This window comes from Chenopodium album, chromosome 11, assembly GCF_948465745.1.
Source record: "Chenopodium album chromosome 11, dcCheAlbu1.1, whole genome shotgun sequence".
Lineage (NCBI taxonomy): Eukaryota > Viridiplantae > Streptophyta > Magnoliopsida > Caryophyllales > Amaranthaceae > Chenopodium > Chenopodium album.
The window spans coordinates 616,749-631,665 of NC_137844.1; the positions used below are offsets into that span (position 1 = coordinate 616,749).

The window sequence follows — 14,917 nt, forward strand, 5'->3', positions numbered from 1 at the left end:
TATTCTTCATTGGACTCATGAAAGCCATAAACTCTTTCAACTTTCTCTCTCCTCTTCCTCCCTCTCTAACCTCCAATTTTAATCATTTTAACTCCTTAATTCCAGCTTAATCTTATCTTTTGCCCATTTTTATAAAGCTTCTCACTTTATTTTATTCTTTGTTTTATATTCACTTTGTATGTTGTACACTTGTACTACTCATATTATCTCGTAGTACTCCCCTTTTCTTCCTATCAAATGAACGTACATCCACAATATTTACCTCATTCTTAGTTTTTGGCTCTCTAATCAACTGCTCAATGAAGGTGATTTTGATGATTTATTAGCTCTTAAACCAAGATTAATTGGTTAGTTCATCTTCCTCTCTTGCCTTAAATTTGATTTATTCTCTTAGATTATGTGACTTAGGTATAATATATGTTATTTTAATCTATTGTATTTGCTATACAATTCATTTGTCATACTACCATACTTGTATTTTTCCCAATCATATAAACTTTGGAACTAGTTTTAAAACATTGTTTTCATGCTTGGTACTAAGTAGTTCATGTAATTATTTAATAATTATTGTACTTTTTTTTATTAATCATGTCAATTAACCATTTGATATCTTTTCGATTTTAAAATTACAGATAAGAATAATTATTAAATTATAAAAGAAACAGACTTTTTAAAAGTCAAAACAATGATTGTACCTAAAGTATTCAAAACAATCCGTCTCTTTTTTAAGAATCCAAGATTCATGAAAGAATCATGTTTTATGTTAATTGTGGTAGAGTTTTCTTCCAAACTATTTATTATAACACGGTTTAGATGGTTCTGATCCATTTTATTCATTGGTCATCCCTGACCGCAATCATATAAAAGCATCCGATTATTTATGTATTATTTACTTTTATGTCTAACCCTCCTTTTGGAAATCCCCTCTACAATGAGGAAGATGACTTCTCTTTCCCATATCAACCACCAAGTGATGATCCCATTAATTTTCCACCTCTTATTGAAGATCAAACTACTTTGCCTAATACATCACCAATACCCATGTCAGAGTACCAAGATTTAAGCATATTTCTTGGTGAAGATCATTTAGAAGATTATACACTAATAGAACAATATGGTCCCAACATACAGGACCCAATTAATTGGGTTAGTCCAATTGAACAGGTTGGTCTTGAACAACATGTACATCAGGGTGCAACAGCAGAGGGCTCATCTCAGGGGGACCATGAGATGCAATACTACTATCCCACCATGACGACAACGATGATGACAACGACAACGACAATGATGATTGATGATCAAACTGCTGCCGCTGCAGATGAGGGTGTTAGAGAAGGATCATCTAGAAAGAAACTTGATCATAATGCTAAGGAAAAAGTAAGGAGGATGAAGCTTAATGAAACATTTTTGGCACTTCGTTCTTTGCTCCCAGATTCTAGAAGAGCTAAGGTACTTTAAACATTTTTTACATGCTTTATTATTGTTTTTGTTGCTTGTATAAATAACTAAGCAGTTATTATTTGATTGATATATTCAATTAATACAAAGTTAAAGACAAGAATATCTCTGCCTCATGCACTCTTCAAATTTCAAACAGCAAACCATATTTCAGCTAATTTGAAGTGGTCTTGTTTATAATTAAGTGTATTTTGTACATTAATCATCAAAACTTAGGTTTATTAATTCTGCTTGAAGATGGAAAGGATTTTAACCTAAGACACCAAATTAAATCACACCAATAGGACACATATATGATATTATACACCTATATATGGCTGACTTCATTAGGAGATTTTTTATGTTAGATCACTTGATGATTTTGAATTGTCCCTAATTATTGGTCTTCCAGAGATTATTTCTTTGTTATAAGTGTATGCAATGCTCAGTAATTAGGCTATGTTCTCCTTAGCTTATTACAAGTAAGTTTCAGCCAAAAAAAAAAAGCAAGTTATAAGCACCAATAAGTTCAGTTCAGCAGAGATAAGCCGAGGAAAGTAGAGCCCGGAGAAAAGGCACCTAATAAGTACACCCAATTCGATACTACAATACTCTTCTTGATTCACTTGATCTTCTTGCGAATGCCAACGTTGCCAAGTGCCAACACCATCCTCTACCAAAAAGCCTACTTATGTATGTATTCTGATTACATAGATTTGATTGCAACCTAATACATAACCTGCTCCCTTGAAGCTCATTACAGCTAACAAACCGAAATAACTAACCCTATAACAAACCTTAATTGAGGTGAAATATGAAGTATTCCATTTCAACTTGAAAGACAAGGCAAACTTACAAAGACTTGAACAATGCTTTGCTTTCTTTACCAAAAAAAAAAAAAAAAAAAAGGAACAAAGTCCTCATAATTTAAAAGGCAAAAGGTCTGCTTAGGGCTGCCTAAACGTTTTCGATGTGCCCCCTTTCTACACAACAATTTCTTAAACATTGAGCTTGATCCCGGTAACTCATATTCATTAGCAAAGATGGCACAAAGCCACAAAGTGAACTGAACCTTTCAAACATGACTCGCATTAGAGGAGGTGAGCTTAATTTACCACTTTACCTTCTACAATTCTACTATTTAAAGATTAAAATTGAGATTGTTTAGGAATAATTGTAAATTTAAGCCTCTCTAAACCCTGCCAGTACCAAAGGGGTCATACACATATCTCTGAGAATGCGACTTTCTGAAGCACTTACAAGTGTAGATTATAGATTATTGCATCTCATAGGATACTCTGAGAATGATTATATAATTGCATCCTTCTTCCTGATTCTTATATGATGGGCATACTTGCTACTGCAACACACTTGTGTGCAGTGTACAACTCTTGATTAATTAACTGGCATGCACTTACTCTAATAAATGAACAAATTTGCAGAAGAGGTGGAGTGGACCATATATAATTGATAGAGCCCTCGATTATGTCCCTCAGCTTCAAGCTGAGATAGAGAAGCTAACACTCGAAAAGAGCAACATGTTAACAGTGCTTGGGAAGAAGCAGCAACTTGTTGTAGGTAGCAGTGATGTTCGTGATCATGCAAACAAAGATAAAAGGACACTAACAGTCTCAATGAATGAAGTTAAAAGCGGTGAAGTGATAGTCCAAATATGTGAACAGAACAACAAAGTTGGTATCTTGTCCACTTTGATTGAGAAATTAGAAGGTCAAGGCATCCATGTCCTGGGTGCCTCTTCGCAACGTGCTTGTGAAGACAGATCCTGCTTCCATCTTCATGTTCAAGTATGTTTTCTTTGCCAATCACAGACATACATTAAATCTAGTATGTTTACTGAACTTAATAAGTAGAGAAACTGCATGTCTTGGGCTGCAAACTGCATGAAAAACCCAAGAGGTTCCAGTGATTAGAAGTGTGATTCCTTAACTGAGGTTGAGATTAGGGTGCCTTTGTGCCTTCTCGCAGTCCCAGAAGGCCAGAAGCGAGAACAATTTCGTTCTTTTCACCTGAAAATCTCTAATATAAATTTATTTGTCTAACTTGTTAGCCCTTATATTGAACATTTGACCTTAGCTTGGATAGCCCTTATTTAAACTTATTGTTGAGCTTTGGAATTTATGAATTTTAAGGTTGTAACTAACTGATTAAGTATCCATGAAATGCGACTTACTGTGCATTGCACCGGTCACATCTGTACTCAGTTTAGCACACTTCAATGCTAAAGCTAAGGGTGCTGAACTACTCATAATAGTTACAAATTAAAGGGTGAAAGATTAAGGTTTTTGGGAGCCAGTACATACTTTTATTTCTTCATATCTTCTCAACATATATTTTATGCGTGCATTATGTATGATCATGCACAATATGTATGAACTATATGAAGCTACTCTATGTGAAACTATGCATATAATTACTGTGTTCAACTTTTGTGCAGATGGGAGAAAGCCCAGTTGAAGCTGATTATGTTGCAGTCTTACACAAGAAGATAATTTCCTGGTTGTCCTAGTATAGAGAAAGATATGCTTTATATGATGACTGATTAAGATTCACTAATTATGAAATTGAAGCCTGCCTCCTATTTTTCATAAAGGAGAAGAACGATGCAATTTTTTGGAAGACAAACTACAGGACATTTGAAAATCGCATGAAGAATCACATCCTCGTATATATGTGCATGCAATTTTTATGCTTCATTATCATACTTTGTAGTTAATTATGATTTCATTATATGTATACTTTGAAGGATTGTTTCTTATAGGCAACAATTTATCATTATAAATTAGAGTAGGATGATTTTTCCTACAATCTACAGTTCTATGGACTAGTATTGTCTGTTTATGAATTATGGTTATTGTTGAGTATCAATTTCAACTTTCAAACCCTTGAAACGTGGGACTCACAAGAGTCAAACACGACACTTTATAAAGTTATTGCACAAAATGTAGCACCATCCCAACAAAATTATATCCAAAGGCCGTATCATTATTGAGCTTTTAAAACAAAAAATAAAAATTAACTCAGCAACAATACACACTATTACTTTAGATTTTTAGAACATAGCACCATCCCAACAATTAAACAAAATTAAAATTTAATTAAGCAGACAATACACACCATTATTATAAAACGTGACTATAGTAAAAAGATACATTATTTGTTTATTATGTCAGAGGAATTCAATCATTATCTCTTACATATATATCCATCACCTGTCATTGCTTCCCAAATAGTAATTGTGTATAAGAATTTCAATATCATCATCTTTAAGTATCCGTAATTTTTCTAAACGTGATCCGCAACACAAGATTCATACAAGTCTTAAAACACGCGACACTTAGCCCACACCCAACAAATGCACCCTTATGAGTGTCATGAGCTCAAATTCTCAATCAATATCATCTATGACTTCCTTTAGCAAAATCAAGTCACCAAACCCAAAAATTCAATCAAAACAAGTCTTCTACTCACTAAACTTGCTAAAGTAGCACAAACTTTGGTCAACCTCATACTCTCATAGACTCATAGCACCCCACAAGAATACAAACCAACATTCATACTGAATTGATCATCATCAACTGGAGCAGCTTTTCGAAAATGGAGTCACACCCTCCACCTTTCAACCCCAACCCATAGGACCCACTTCCACCACCACCACCACCACCACAACCTCCCAACTTCCAATGGGGGAATCCCGGATTTCCCGGCGACGGTTTTCCTCAAATTCAACCCTTTCACCCTCCTCCCGATCACTCCTTCGCCGCCGCCGGAGGTGGTTTCTGTCAGCCGCCGCCGCCGCAGCCTCAGCCGAAACCCCATTTCCTAAAGAAGCGGAAATTCGGTAATTTCTTCAAATAATTTTTGATGGGTACTAGTAGAACTACTTCAGTTTTTGTTAATTGTTTGATAAGTTCTTGATTTTGTATGTTAATTGAACTGATTACTACTGGTTAGAACTATTTGCTGAGAAAATATCTCAACTTTACTGGGATTAGGATTTTGATGATTTTGTTGTGATAGAAAGCTTGATACTGTCCACTGTGTCCACTGATTGGGATGTAACTTGCTATAATTAGATACACTTGTGAATGATTAGATTTTGGTTGGAAAAGCTCGTTTCTTGATCAGGTAAGGCGGTTCGAGTTTGAAGCTCTTTCTTTGATGGTGCGATATCTGTTAGGTGATGTTATTGCTTTCTTTTTGATAGATAGAGTTGATGATGGCAGTTTTGTGAAGCTTTATGTCGGTGGGATTCCTCGAACTGTGACCCAAGATGAGGTATGCTACTGTGGTTTTATGAGCCTTTTTGTTCATCTGATGCGCTGTGTCAAGTTCCACAATGTGTTTCATTATAAGGAGAATTATTTGATGCTTGTCAAAGTATGAATTCTTGCACATATTAACAAAATTTTTGTTATACAGAAAATTATAGGTCTAGAAGTCCCGATTATTCCTCGCTGTGATAGTTTTCCCTCGTGTTTTTGGTGTCGTTACTGGAAGCATCAACCAAAACCACTACAACAACAAAAATAAATGAATAACAATAGTTAGAAGAAGAAAAAGTAAATCTTAGAGGCTTTTGTCATTTGTGTTTACAGATTTTTGCAGCCGTTTATACAGAGTATGTGTTTTTCTTTCCAATCTTAATCAATCTATAAGTGTTCCTATACCCTGCAATTGCTCCTGAAGTGAGCATGCCTCTATCATATTTAGTGTAAAATTACAACTCCATGCATCTCATGTAAAGGTCACCCTTGTCCTCTTGAGAAAGCCAAAAATGTCACTCCTTGACACCCTCCATCTCTTGGTAACAAAAATATATGTATGGAGGAACAATGCAAACTTTGTAAACAAAACTACAGGTCACAAGGCTGGGTACAAGCATGTTGCTCCCTTTAATTAGCTGAGAAAGTCATTTCTTCCTATGCGAATATGAAATTCATACTTCATAGTGTGCTACTTGAATAGAAATGTTTTGGACTTTTTTGGCTTGCATTACCTGCTTATTTAGATTATTTTGGAAATATATTCACTCACTATGTTCATCCCTTTTTTCTTGCTTACATGTGAGTTTTATGATCTTTTTCTGATGAAGATTACTCTGAGAGTCTTCCCTTTTACAATATACTTGTTCTATCTGAGGTTTCACATAGTGTTCTGGCCTTTGTTCTTATATGTAGATTTTTTGCTTGTTTCAAGAGCATGGAAATGTCATGGAGGTTATTCTTCTTCCTGATAAATGGACTGGTCAACAGCAAGGTATACACTTATGCAAAGAAATTGCTTTATGCTTTAGCATATTTGATGACTATGTAATCCTGTTAACCTATAGAGTTTGTCCCCCTTTCAACTTTTCTACATCACAAAATATGTCCCCTGCTAATTGTAAATGTTATATTCATATAAGCTCTGCAGATTTCCTTAGAATAAATGAATTTGCAATGAATATAATACCTTTTACTCGCACCATTTTATGGAAGCACGTGTCTTAATTGAGTTTAATATTGAGCATTATAAATACGTATTCAACAGCATATTGGCATTTGGGCAGCTCGTCTAATGATGTCTCATTTGTAAAGTTAAGGGACAAAAATTGTTACTTTAGACAGGGTAATTTATAGTGTTTCATCTAACTTCCCAGGAGTGGGAATCATATTATTTTAGTGTACAAGTTTATCTTGTTGTTGGTTGCTATCATTTGTATTGTTTATAGTTAAGGATGTGAATATTTGCTTCTCCCAAACCCGTCTCAAAAGTATTTAGGCTGGGTTGTCTCTATGGTCACTCTTTATTTGTTTATCCTTTCTTGATGATCTAGTAATTGGTCTAATTTCCTTACGATTTTGCTACTACACACTATGGATGTTCAATTAAATGAATTATCCTCATAAAGATTTGTCTTAGCTTCAAGTCTTCTGTTGAATGATTCTCCCTCCATCCCAGAGTAGTAACCCTATTTTATATGTTTGGGGTCAGCTTATAAATAAATGCAAGAGGAATCAGTGGTCAAAGTTGTGCCTTGAAAATCATTTGAAGTCAATTCGGACTGTTAAAATGGGAATACAGGGAATAGTTCTTTCTCTGATTGCTTTCCTCAATAAACCTCCTAAGTTCACTTTATCTTTGGATCTTTTAGAACAGTAAGGGTGTAGGGGTGGGAAGGGGAAGAGAAAAGTGGGAAACGCTAAGGCAGAGTACTGTATCAATTTCCAAATTGCCATGACTGTGATGCTAATGACTCAATGTCTGCAGATTATTGTTTTGTGAAGTATGCATTCACTGAGGAGGCTGACAGAGCAATAATAGCTTTAAACAATCAATTCACTTTTCCTGAAGTAAGTCAATAGAAGTCAGAGAACTTGTTATTGAGTTTTCCTTTATTCCCTTGCTGTATGAACCATGGATGACTCCCATCATAAAACCTCTTATTTACAGGCTATGGCTCCCATTAGAGTAAGATATGCTGATGGAGCCAGACAACGACAAGGTATTTCCTTAATTGTACGAAGTATTGTGTTCTGTTCTCTCTGTAACCTTCTTTTTGTATGAGCATCATATATGAAGCCTGTGTCCTTGGTCTGTCAAACATCGTTTGCTTTTACTTCTTTATTTATATATGTACTTTATTTATTCTTTTTTTTTTTTTTTTTTTTTTTTTTTTTTTTTTTTGTTGCTCCTTTTCATTTTCTATTTTATCTCTTCGATTTGGTCCATTGACCATCTGAAAGCAATTGCTTATTGAAGAATGAGGAACATAAGGTTTCAACCCTGTAAAATTTCTTCAGATTAAAGGTGAAAGTTGTAACTAGTGTGTGGCTTGGTTGATGACCCAATTATTTATTTATTTATAATTTTTTTTAGCATCATATTGTTGTATGTGCTCTGGCTGTCTGGCAGGATAGGCAAGTTTGGGTTTTCTTTCAAATATTATCTTGAAAACCTTTGATATTATCTTGAAAACCTTTGATATTATTTTAACTTAGATTGTGTGTTGCACCTTGCACATTTTTAATTGAAGCTGTTCTTTATCCTTTTTGGGTCGTTTGAATTGGGAGAACCATTCTTAATGTCTTGTATGCTACAATCCAAATATGTTCATCATTTATTGACTATTGAACTGGAAAAATGTTAGTTTTCTGATATATGGGAATAAAAAATGTAATTAATTAAAATCATAAAGTTGTTTCCTGAAAGGAAATTAAAATTGTCATGGAATCATTACCTTGTGGAAATCAACTTTTACTTTCCTCGTTTTCTTTACTTGACCCATAGTTCTTGGCACAATATTTAAGGAGAGGAGAGAGAAAGTGTAATTGGTGCACAGTTACTTTATCTCCCGTTGAGAGTACAAGAATTGTTGTCCCCGCATGCATTTTATAAGGGTAATTTGGTGAATATGACTACTAACTGCTGACCAAATTTAGTATGGATCAAGTAATTTGACATTTTCATTTTAGGAATGTTAGTCAAGTAAATATAAACAGAAGAAGTAATAGAAGAACAATTGAAAAAAGTGCAAAATAAAGTCACCTGATTCAACTTGGATATTATTGAATTAAATAAGGATTTGTTGCTAGATAACTAAGATTAGGACTTCTTATCCAATTTTTGTTGGTCCCAAGTTCGTAAAAGCAATCTTTATTGACACGCTCTTGGATGTATGAATGACATGGCATGTTTTTAGTGTGGGAGGTGGGGTGCCCACATTGCACTTATTTGTGTAGGAAACTAGGAACGCTTTTAATATAATCAATAGTTTTATGTGAGAAAACTTTGTAATAAAACTGCTACATTATTATCTGGGCTTTTGCCTTGTTCTCTAGAGCTGTTTGTCATATTATTTTAATGTGTAATGGAATTGATATGGGTCATCTTTCTATGTGCTTACTTTGTTTTCTTCCCCGACTTGTTTTTGTGGGGCACTTTCTCTAGGTTTGGAGCATCCAGTGCAACATGATTCCTGCCTTGCTAGACCAGGTACTATCTTTAAGAGAAGGTAATGTATTTTGCTAACTACTGATTGGGTGCTCACTTTTTTCTTTCTTTGTTACCTTTTTGTTGAATTGCTCTTTAGGCTTGGTGCAAAATGATTTGGCCTTTTCTGGACCAGGTAACTTCTTCAGAATAGATGAATTTATGTTTGTCTATGACTAATGTTACTTGTTTCTCTCTAAAATTTGAAGGTATTGTCATATATATATTTTTTTGAGAAATTTATCCTTCTGGTTTACATGTCGCAGCAATTGTCGGACAGACTCTGCACAAACTGTATGTAAATGGCTTTAATAGAGAAGCTTCAAAACGGGAGATTGAGGAAAAATGTTAACTCTTTGTAGCCTTGGCCAATCACTTCAGAAATAATCGTTTTCTTTAATGTCATGAATTAAACCTAATTGGAAGACACGTCGTTTGTGGTATCCAAATTAATTTCGATGTTGGCATCTTTGGATAGAATCATAGAATAGCTTTTTAATAACTTTTCCCTTTGTCAGATATTTTCTACATATGGTGTTGTTGCTGATGTTTACCTACTGCGTGATGAATCTAAGCAAAGCCGTGGTTTGTTTTTGTATCCTTAATTTTCCACTCACTCTTTTCATTTCTTTTATACAAGTGTGTGTTGATTATGTAATGGCTTATGTTTGCTATTGCTCTGCTGCCTAATTTGGTAATCCTCAAATCTTACCCTTAAATATTTACCTTGGCCTTGATTATGTTTCGTATGATGTGATTGTGATACATTTTATTTTGGCATGATATCTTTTCTTTATGGTGTGAGCCTTCATAATGTGCAACACCATTGACTCATTTTTCCAAATCCTGTTGTTGCTTCTTGTCACCATCTTAGCTGTAAGTAGTAAGTGCTGAGTGCGGTACTGTTGTTGCTTTTTATCTTTTTTAGTATTATTGATTAACTTTATGTGAACTTGATCAGTATTCATCCACCATGTTTGCTTTCACTTTTTAAAAAAAATTTGTGACATCAATTAGTCTTGTCACTCCTGTGTCTCAGGCTCATCTTCAGGTGATACCTCTTTGGGTGGTGGTGAATTTTTAGTTTTGTTTTTAATGTTCTGTTTCTTTTGCTTCCTTTGGTCACTGTGTAGATTACTTTTTTTTTCCTCTCTTAATACTCAAGTGGTCTTGTTCAAACCATGTAGGATGTGGCTTTGTGGGCTTTACTCAAAGACATATGGCTGAGGCAGCAATCAGCGCGCTAAATGGAACCTATGTGATGAAAGTAAACCTGCTTAACTTTTATTTTCATCTTTCCAAGTCCTCTATGTTGATGATTGAATTTACTTGGTACTCAAATTTTCCTCAGGGGTGTGACTGTCCATTAGCTGTTCGTTTTGCTGAACCTAAGAAGCCAAAGAATGGAGAAGTCAGGTAATTATTCTTCCATCACTTGGTTTGTCTACAAATTCAGAATTCCTATAGGCCCTTTACAATCTGTTAACTTGATGCAATCTTACTGCATAATCTGGGGATGCTTTTAATTTTACTGGCAATGAAGCTAGTATTGAGTAAATCTTCACACTTCAGTTGTGGAGCACACCCAAACAGCAATATAGATGTCAAATATTGGAACCATTTTCATTGATGATGATAACAATTATAATTAACTCCTGATGGTCATATTTTATTCTTTTGAGAAATCATTTCCTGTGTAAACAATTTGCTGTCCTTTAGACTATATTGATGTGTCCTTTTAAAATTCAAATCGGAGTTGCTTTCGTACGGGGATGTTTTTGCTATTATCTTTCATCTGTTTAGAAATGGAGAACCAATTGCTCTCTAAATCTAGCATGGCTGTTTGGATGATACATATTGGGAGATAATAATAATAATGGGTGGTTTAGAAATGGGAAACCAAGTCGCTTCTGGACTCTACAGTTGGAACCTGGGAATATACTTTTCTCCAATATCCCAGAAATAAAGGTAGGTCATTTAATTTAGAAAGATTATCAATAGGGATTCTGTTGGTGGAAGTGTTATTGTTCTGTCTTCTGATGGATCTTGGTTCTGATCTCTTGTTGATTTGTTGTTTCTATTAAATGAGGCTTCTATATAATGTCAAATGTTTTGTATCAGGGTATGTGTTGGCCATGATAAACTAAATCAGTAATTCAACTCTCTTTTCCTTAATGTGGGCTGATTAATGATCTATGTTTTTGCCCTCATGAATGATAGATTGATGCAAAGTAACACACAAAGCCATAAGATATGTCAATATCACTATGGCATCTAAATATATGTATACTTCGTATATGTTTTACTTTGCTACCACTCAGATACTACTTTGTGCAGGCCAATTCCAAATCCTGTGGATATGCGGGGAAGTAGCAAGTCCAATGCTCTACATCTGGTTAGTACATACTTGCCAAGCTGGATAAATTGATATTATGTGTTCTGTTTATTAAAAGAAAGTATGTATGCACATGACTAGAATTGCTTTTTTTTTTCAAAAAAAAAAAAAATAGAACTTTTTTTTGGGGGGAACCTTTAAAATATGTCAAGATCTCTTGGTGAATCTTTTTGCTAAAGTAGGTTTTCTTTCTCAATTGAATCTCAGTTGCTGTCAGCACAACTACTCTTTGCAAATAATGTTCTGACCTTAAATTTGTTATACTGAATTGATATATCTTGAATGTCGTCTTTCTGGATTTACCTATTGAATTGACTTTAATTTTCTTTTCATCATTTTAATTATTATATAGTGATTGAGTTAAATGGGCAAATTCTAATTAGAACTACTCATATGTGGCTATTATTTGGATTGCAGTACTATGCTATTAAATAATTTCTATTTTGTCTGTCGGTTTTTTATTAACCATTTGAGAAATATTAAAGAAATAGTTTGAGCGTTCTGCAGGGTAACTCATCAAATTCCATGCAAGTAAACACCACAGGCATACAAGGTAACAGTTTTCCTACAGTGGGAAACAGGTTGGAGTGTCCTGCTAATGAGATGCAGAAACCACTTCACAAGCCAATTTCACCTTCACGGTTTTCTCAGATGTCATTACAACACTCACAGCCTTTGAAGGGGAGCCCTCAGCCCTCCAGACAAGCTGAATCTCAGCTTTCAACACCATTGCATTCAAATTAAACCAAAAATCAAATAACAGTATAGAGCAGCAAAATGATGATCAGGTTTGCTTCAACATGTGTTTTTACATTATTTGCCGTATATTCATGGACAACTTTCTGTCTCTGAGCTCTTCCCATATGTGTGTATCTAGTTTCTCATTTTTTGTGTCCTTTATTTTCAGTCACCCCAGACCTGCAGAGACTGGATCAAACTCAGTTATGCTGATCTCTGAACCTGCTTTGTGTCCATCCAGAAGTGATTTGTCAGAAAATCCTATGGACTGTGATTGGAGTGAACACATCTGCCCTGATGGATGCAAATACTACTACAATTGTTTGACATGTGAAAGCAGGGTAACATTTCAATGTCTTGCCAGGCTTTAACCTGTTTCCTCGCTTCTGGTTCTTATCTTGTTGGCTCAACTTTTATGAATTTTGTAGTGGGAAAAGCCAGAGGAGTTTGCCCTTTATGAACAGTTAAAAGGGAGGCAGGTGCAAAAACATTCTTGTCAAGAGCCCCGTCTCTCAGCTTTGGAGGCTTCATCTGTTGAAGAAGACTGTCAAATCCAAGCAGCACATGATCAGAAGGAACCATGCGATTTTGAAAAGCCCCAGTTGACAATGTCGTGTTCTGTGGTTAGTCTTCCCTATGCTCCCGTTACTAATTATTTACTCGCTTTTTTAATTTGTTGCATATAATGTTTTTGATGTCTGGAAAAGGTTATTCATTTCTCTAATTAGTAGTACTGTTTTATGGTTGGACTTTCTGATGATGCTCTGACTTAAAATATAGCATTGTTTCTTAATAAATTCATGTGATATCAGGAATTTCATTTTAGCAAGTTACTCAGTCCTCACCCTTCATTTACTCATCTTTTGTGCCAATCCTCTAATATTATGTGCTAGGAATAAATATCAGATTGAACCATTGATTGAAAGTATAACCTGTGTGGCTGTGCCAGAGTTGTTTATATCAATGATCATCGTTATTCAGTATCTTATAAGGGATTTTGACATAGCTTAACATACAGTAACATTACCCCAGTGTTCATTGTCCAACTGAGATTTTGAGAAAAATTAGCATGTCATTGGCAACACATTATATTAATTTTTCCAAGGAATGATTTGGTCCAATTACATATTTTAGGTTTGGAAATATATCTTTTTCATCCAATTGAAGTTATGAGGCCTTTTCAACTTCTATTTTTACTATGAAAGTTGGCTTTGAATCTATTTTGTTTTTGTTATACTGCAGGAACATGGTCATGAGCAAGTACAAGCAGAAACCAGTGCACTTGGTGGGCCGTCTTTTGTTCAATAGGTAGCATCTCAATTTTTTTCACTTTTTTTTTCATAAAAAAATATTATTTACCTTTCCTTTTGCTTGTAACAACTTGGTATAGATCTGTATATTATCTATATAACGACCAGGAAACTGTATCAAAAGGGAAGTTCTTTTTCGTGGGTTTTTCTTCTGCTAGCTCTGCATTTTACTGTAAGTATACCAATGATGTGCTAATTTGGAGTTACGCATTGATCAGTGTTTAATCCACGATAAGTATGGCGTACAACCTTAAAAGGACGTCTCTTAGGTAGAACAAAAAGAAAGTACTGCTGTGGATTGTGGTATAATTTGTTGAAATGCTGATCAATCTATGGTCTTATTTAACTTCCACCAAATCTATCAGGAAGTATAATTATGTTTTTACACAGGAAGCTGAGGTCGAAATCGTGCATGATAGTACATCATTATAAATTTTTGTGAGACCGTCTTACATAAGTTTAGTTCATCTTTAAAATCGGTACATTCTTAACATAATGTTAATTTCATTCCTTTCCTGCTTAGAGATTCGACTCGTCTAATGCATAAAGTAAGATGAACAAGTAGTTTCAGTAATAATACCCCTACTTCCAGATTCTCCTCAACAATGTTCTATGAACTTATATCTCGTATCTTACTTCAAATTATGACATATTATATCTAGTTATTAACCTTGAGAATATTTCATAAACACTAGAACCAAACATAAAAATGTACAAACAATTAAGACAAAAGTAACATAGATGCATTTATATACAAGTCATGGCGTCATGCACACAGTTTATGAACCAAAATACAAAGTAATGGTTAAAAATGAGTGTGTTGAACACATTCAATGAAAGAAAAGGCAGAAGAAGAGGGGCAGGCAGCAGCGAAGCATGCACGAAAGTAGCAAAAAGAATGCACATAAATTCAGCGTGATCAAAGTGGGGTATATTTATATACTTGTATTAACTACTGTTACTATAGTTGTTGTCTTCTCAACCTATTATTATTATTATTATTATTGTTACTTGTTTTGTTTTGTGTTGTCCATCCGTGCGTCCT

General features: G+C 34.6%; 3 protein-coding genes across 3 annotated transcripts; all 3 read left to right on the forward strand.

Annotated features, from left to right (window-relative positions):
- Positions 1-799: 799 nt before the first annotated feature.
- Positions 800-4,274, forward strand: LOC145568115 (uncharacterized). Its single transcript, XM_081627543.1, has 3 exons — positions 800-1,449; positions 2,880-3,242; positions 3,893-4,274. Exons 1-3 carry the CDS (start codon positions 898-900, stop codon positions 3,962-3,964), a joined length of 987 nt encoding a protein of 328 aa, XP_081483669.1. The 5' UTR covers positions 800-897; the 3' UTR covers positions 3,965-4,274.
- An 887-nt stretch (positions 4,275-5,161) lies between these two features.
- Positions 5,162-14,029, forward strand: LOC145567073 (flowering time control protein FCA-like). The gene is made up of 15 exons (XM_081626303.1): positions 5,162-5,296; positions 5,663-5,733; positions 6,636-6,714; positions 7,708-7,790; positions 7,891-7,942; positions 9,388-9,432; positions 9,530-9,565; positions 9,696-10,014; positions 10,617-10,696; positions 10,781-10,845; positions 11,767-11,824; positions 12,332-12,612; positions 12,732-12,903; positions 12,991-13,185; positions 13,805-14,029. The coding sequence occupies exons 3-8, from the start codon at positions 6,669-6,671 to the stop codon at positions 9,779-9,781; spliced, it is 348 nt and encodes a 115-aa protein (XP_081482429.1). The 5' UTR covers positions 5,162-5,296; positions 5,663-5,733; positions 6,636-6,668; the 3' UTR covers positions 9,782-10,014; positions 10,617-10,696; positions 10,781-10,845; positions 11,767-11,824; positions 12,332-12,612; positions 12,732-12,903; positions 12,991-13,185; positions 13,805-14,029.
- On the forward strand, positions 10,649-13,870 carry LOC145568023 (uncharacterized). Its single transcript, XM_081627468.1, has 7 exons — positions 10,649-10,696; positions 10,781-10,845; positions 11,767-11,824; positions 12,332-12,465; positions 12,732-12,903; positions 12,991-13,185; positions 13,805-13,870. The coding sequence occupies exons 1-7, from the start codon at positions 10,649-10,651 to the stop codon at positions 13,868-13,870; spliced, it is 738 nt and encodes a 245-aa protein (XP_081483594.1).
- Positions 14,030-14,917: the final 888 nt, after the last annotated feature.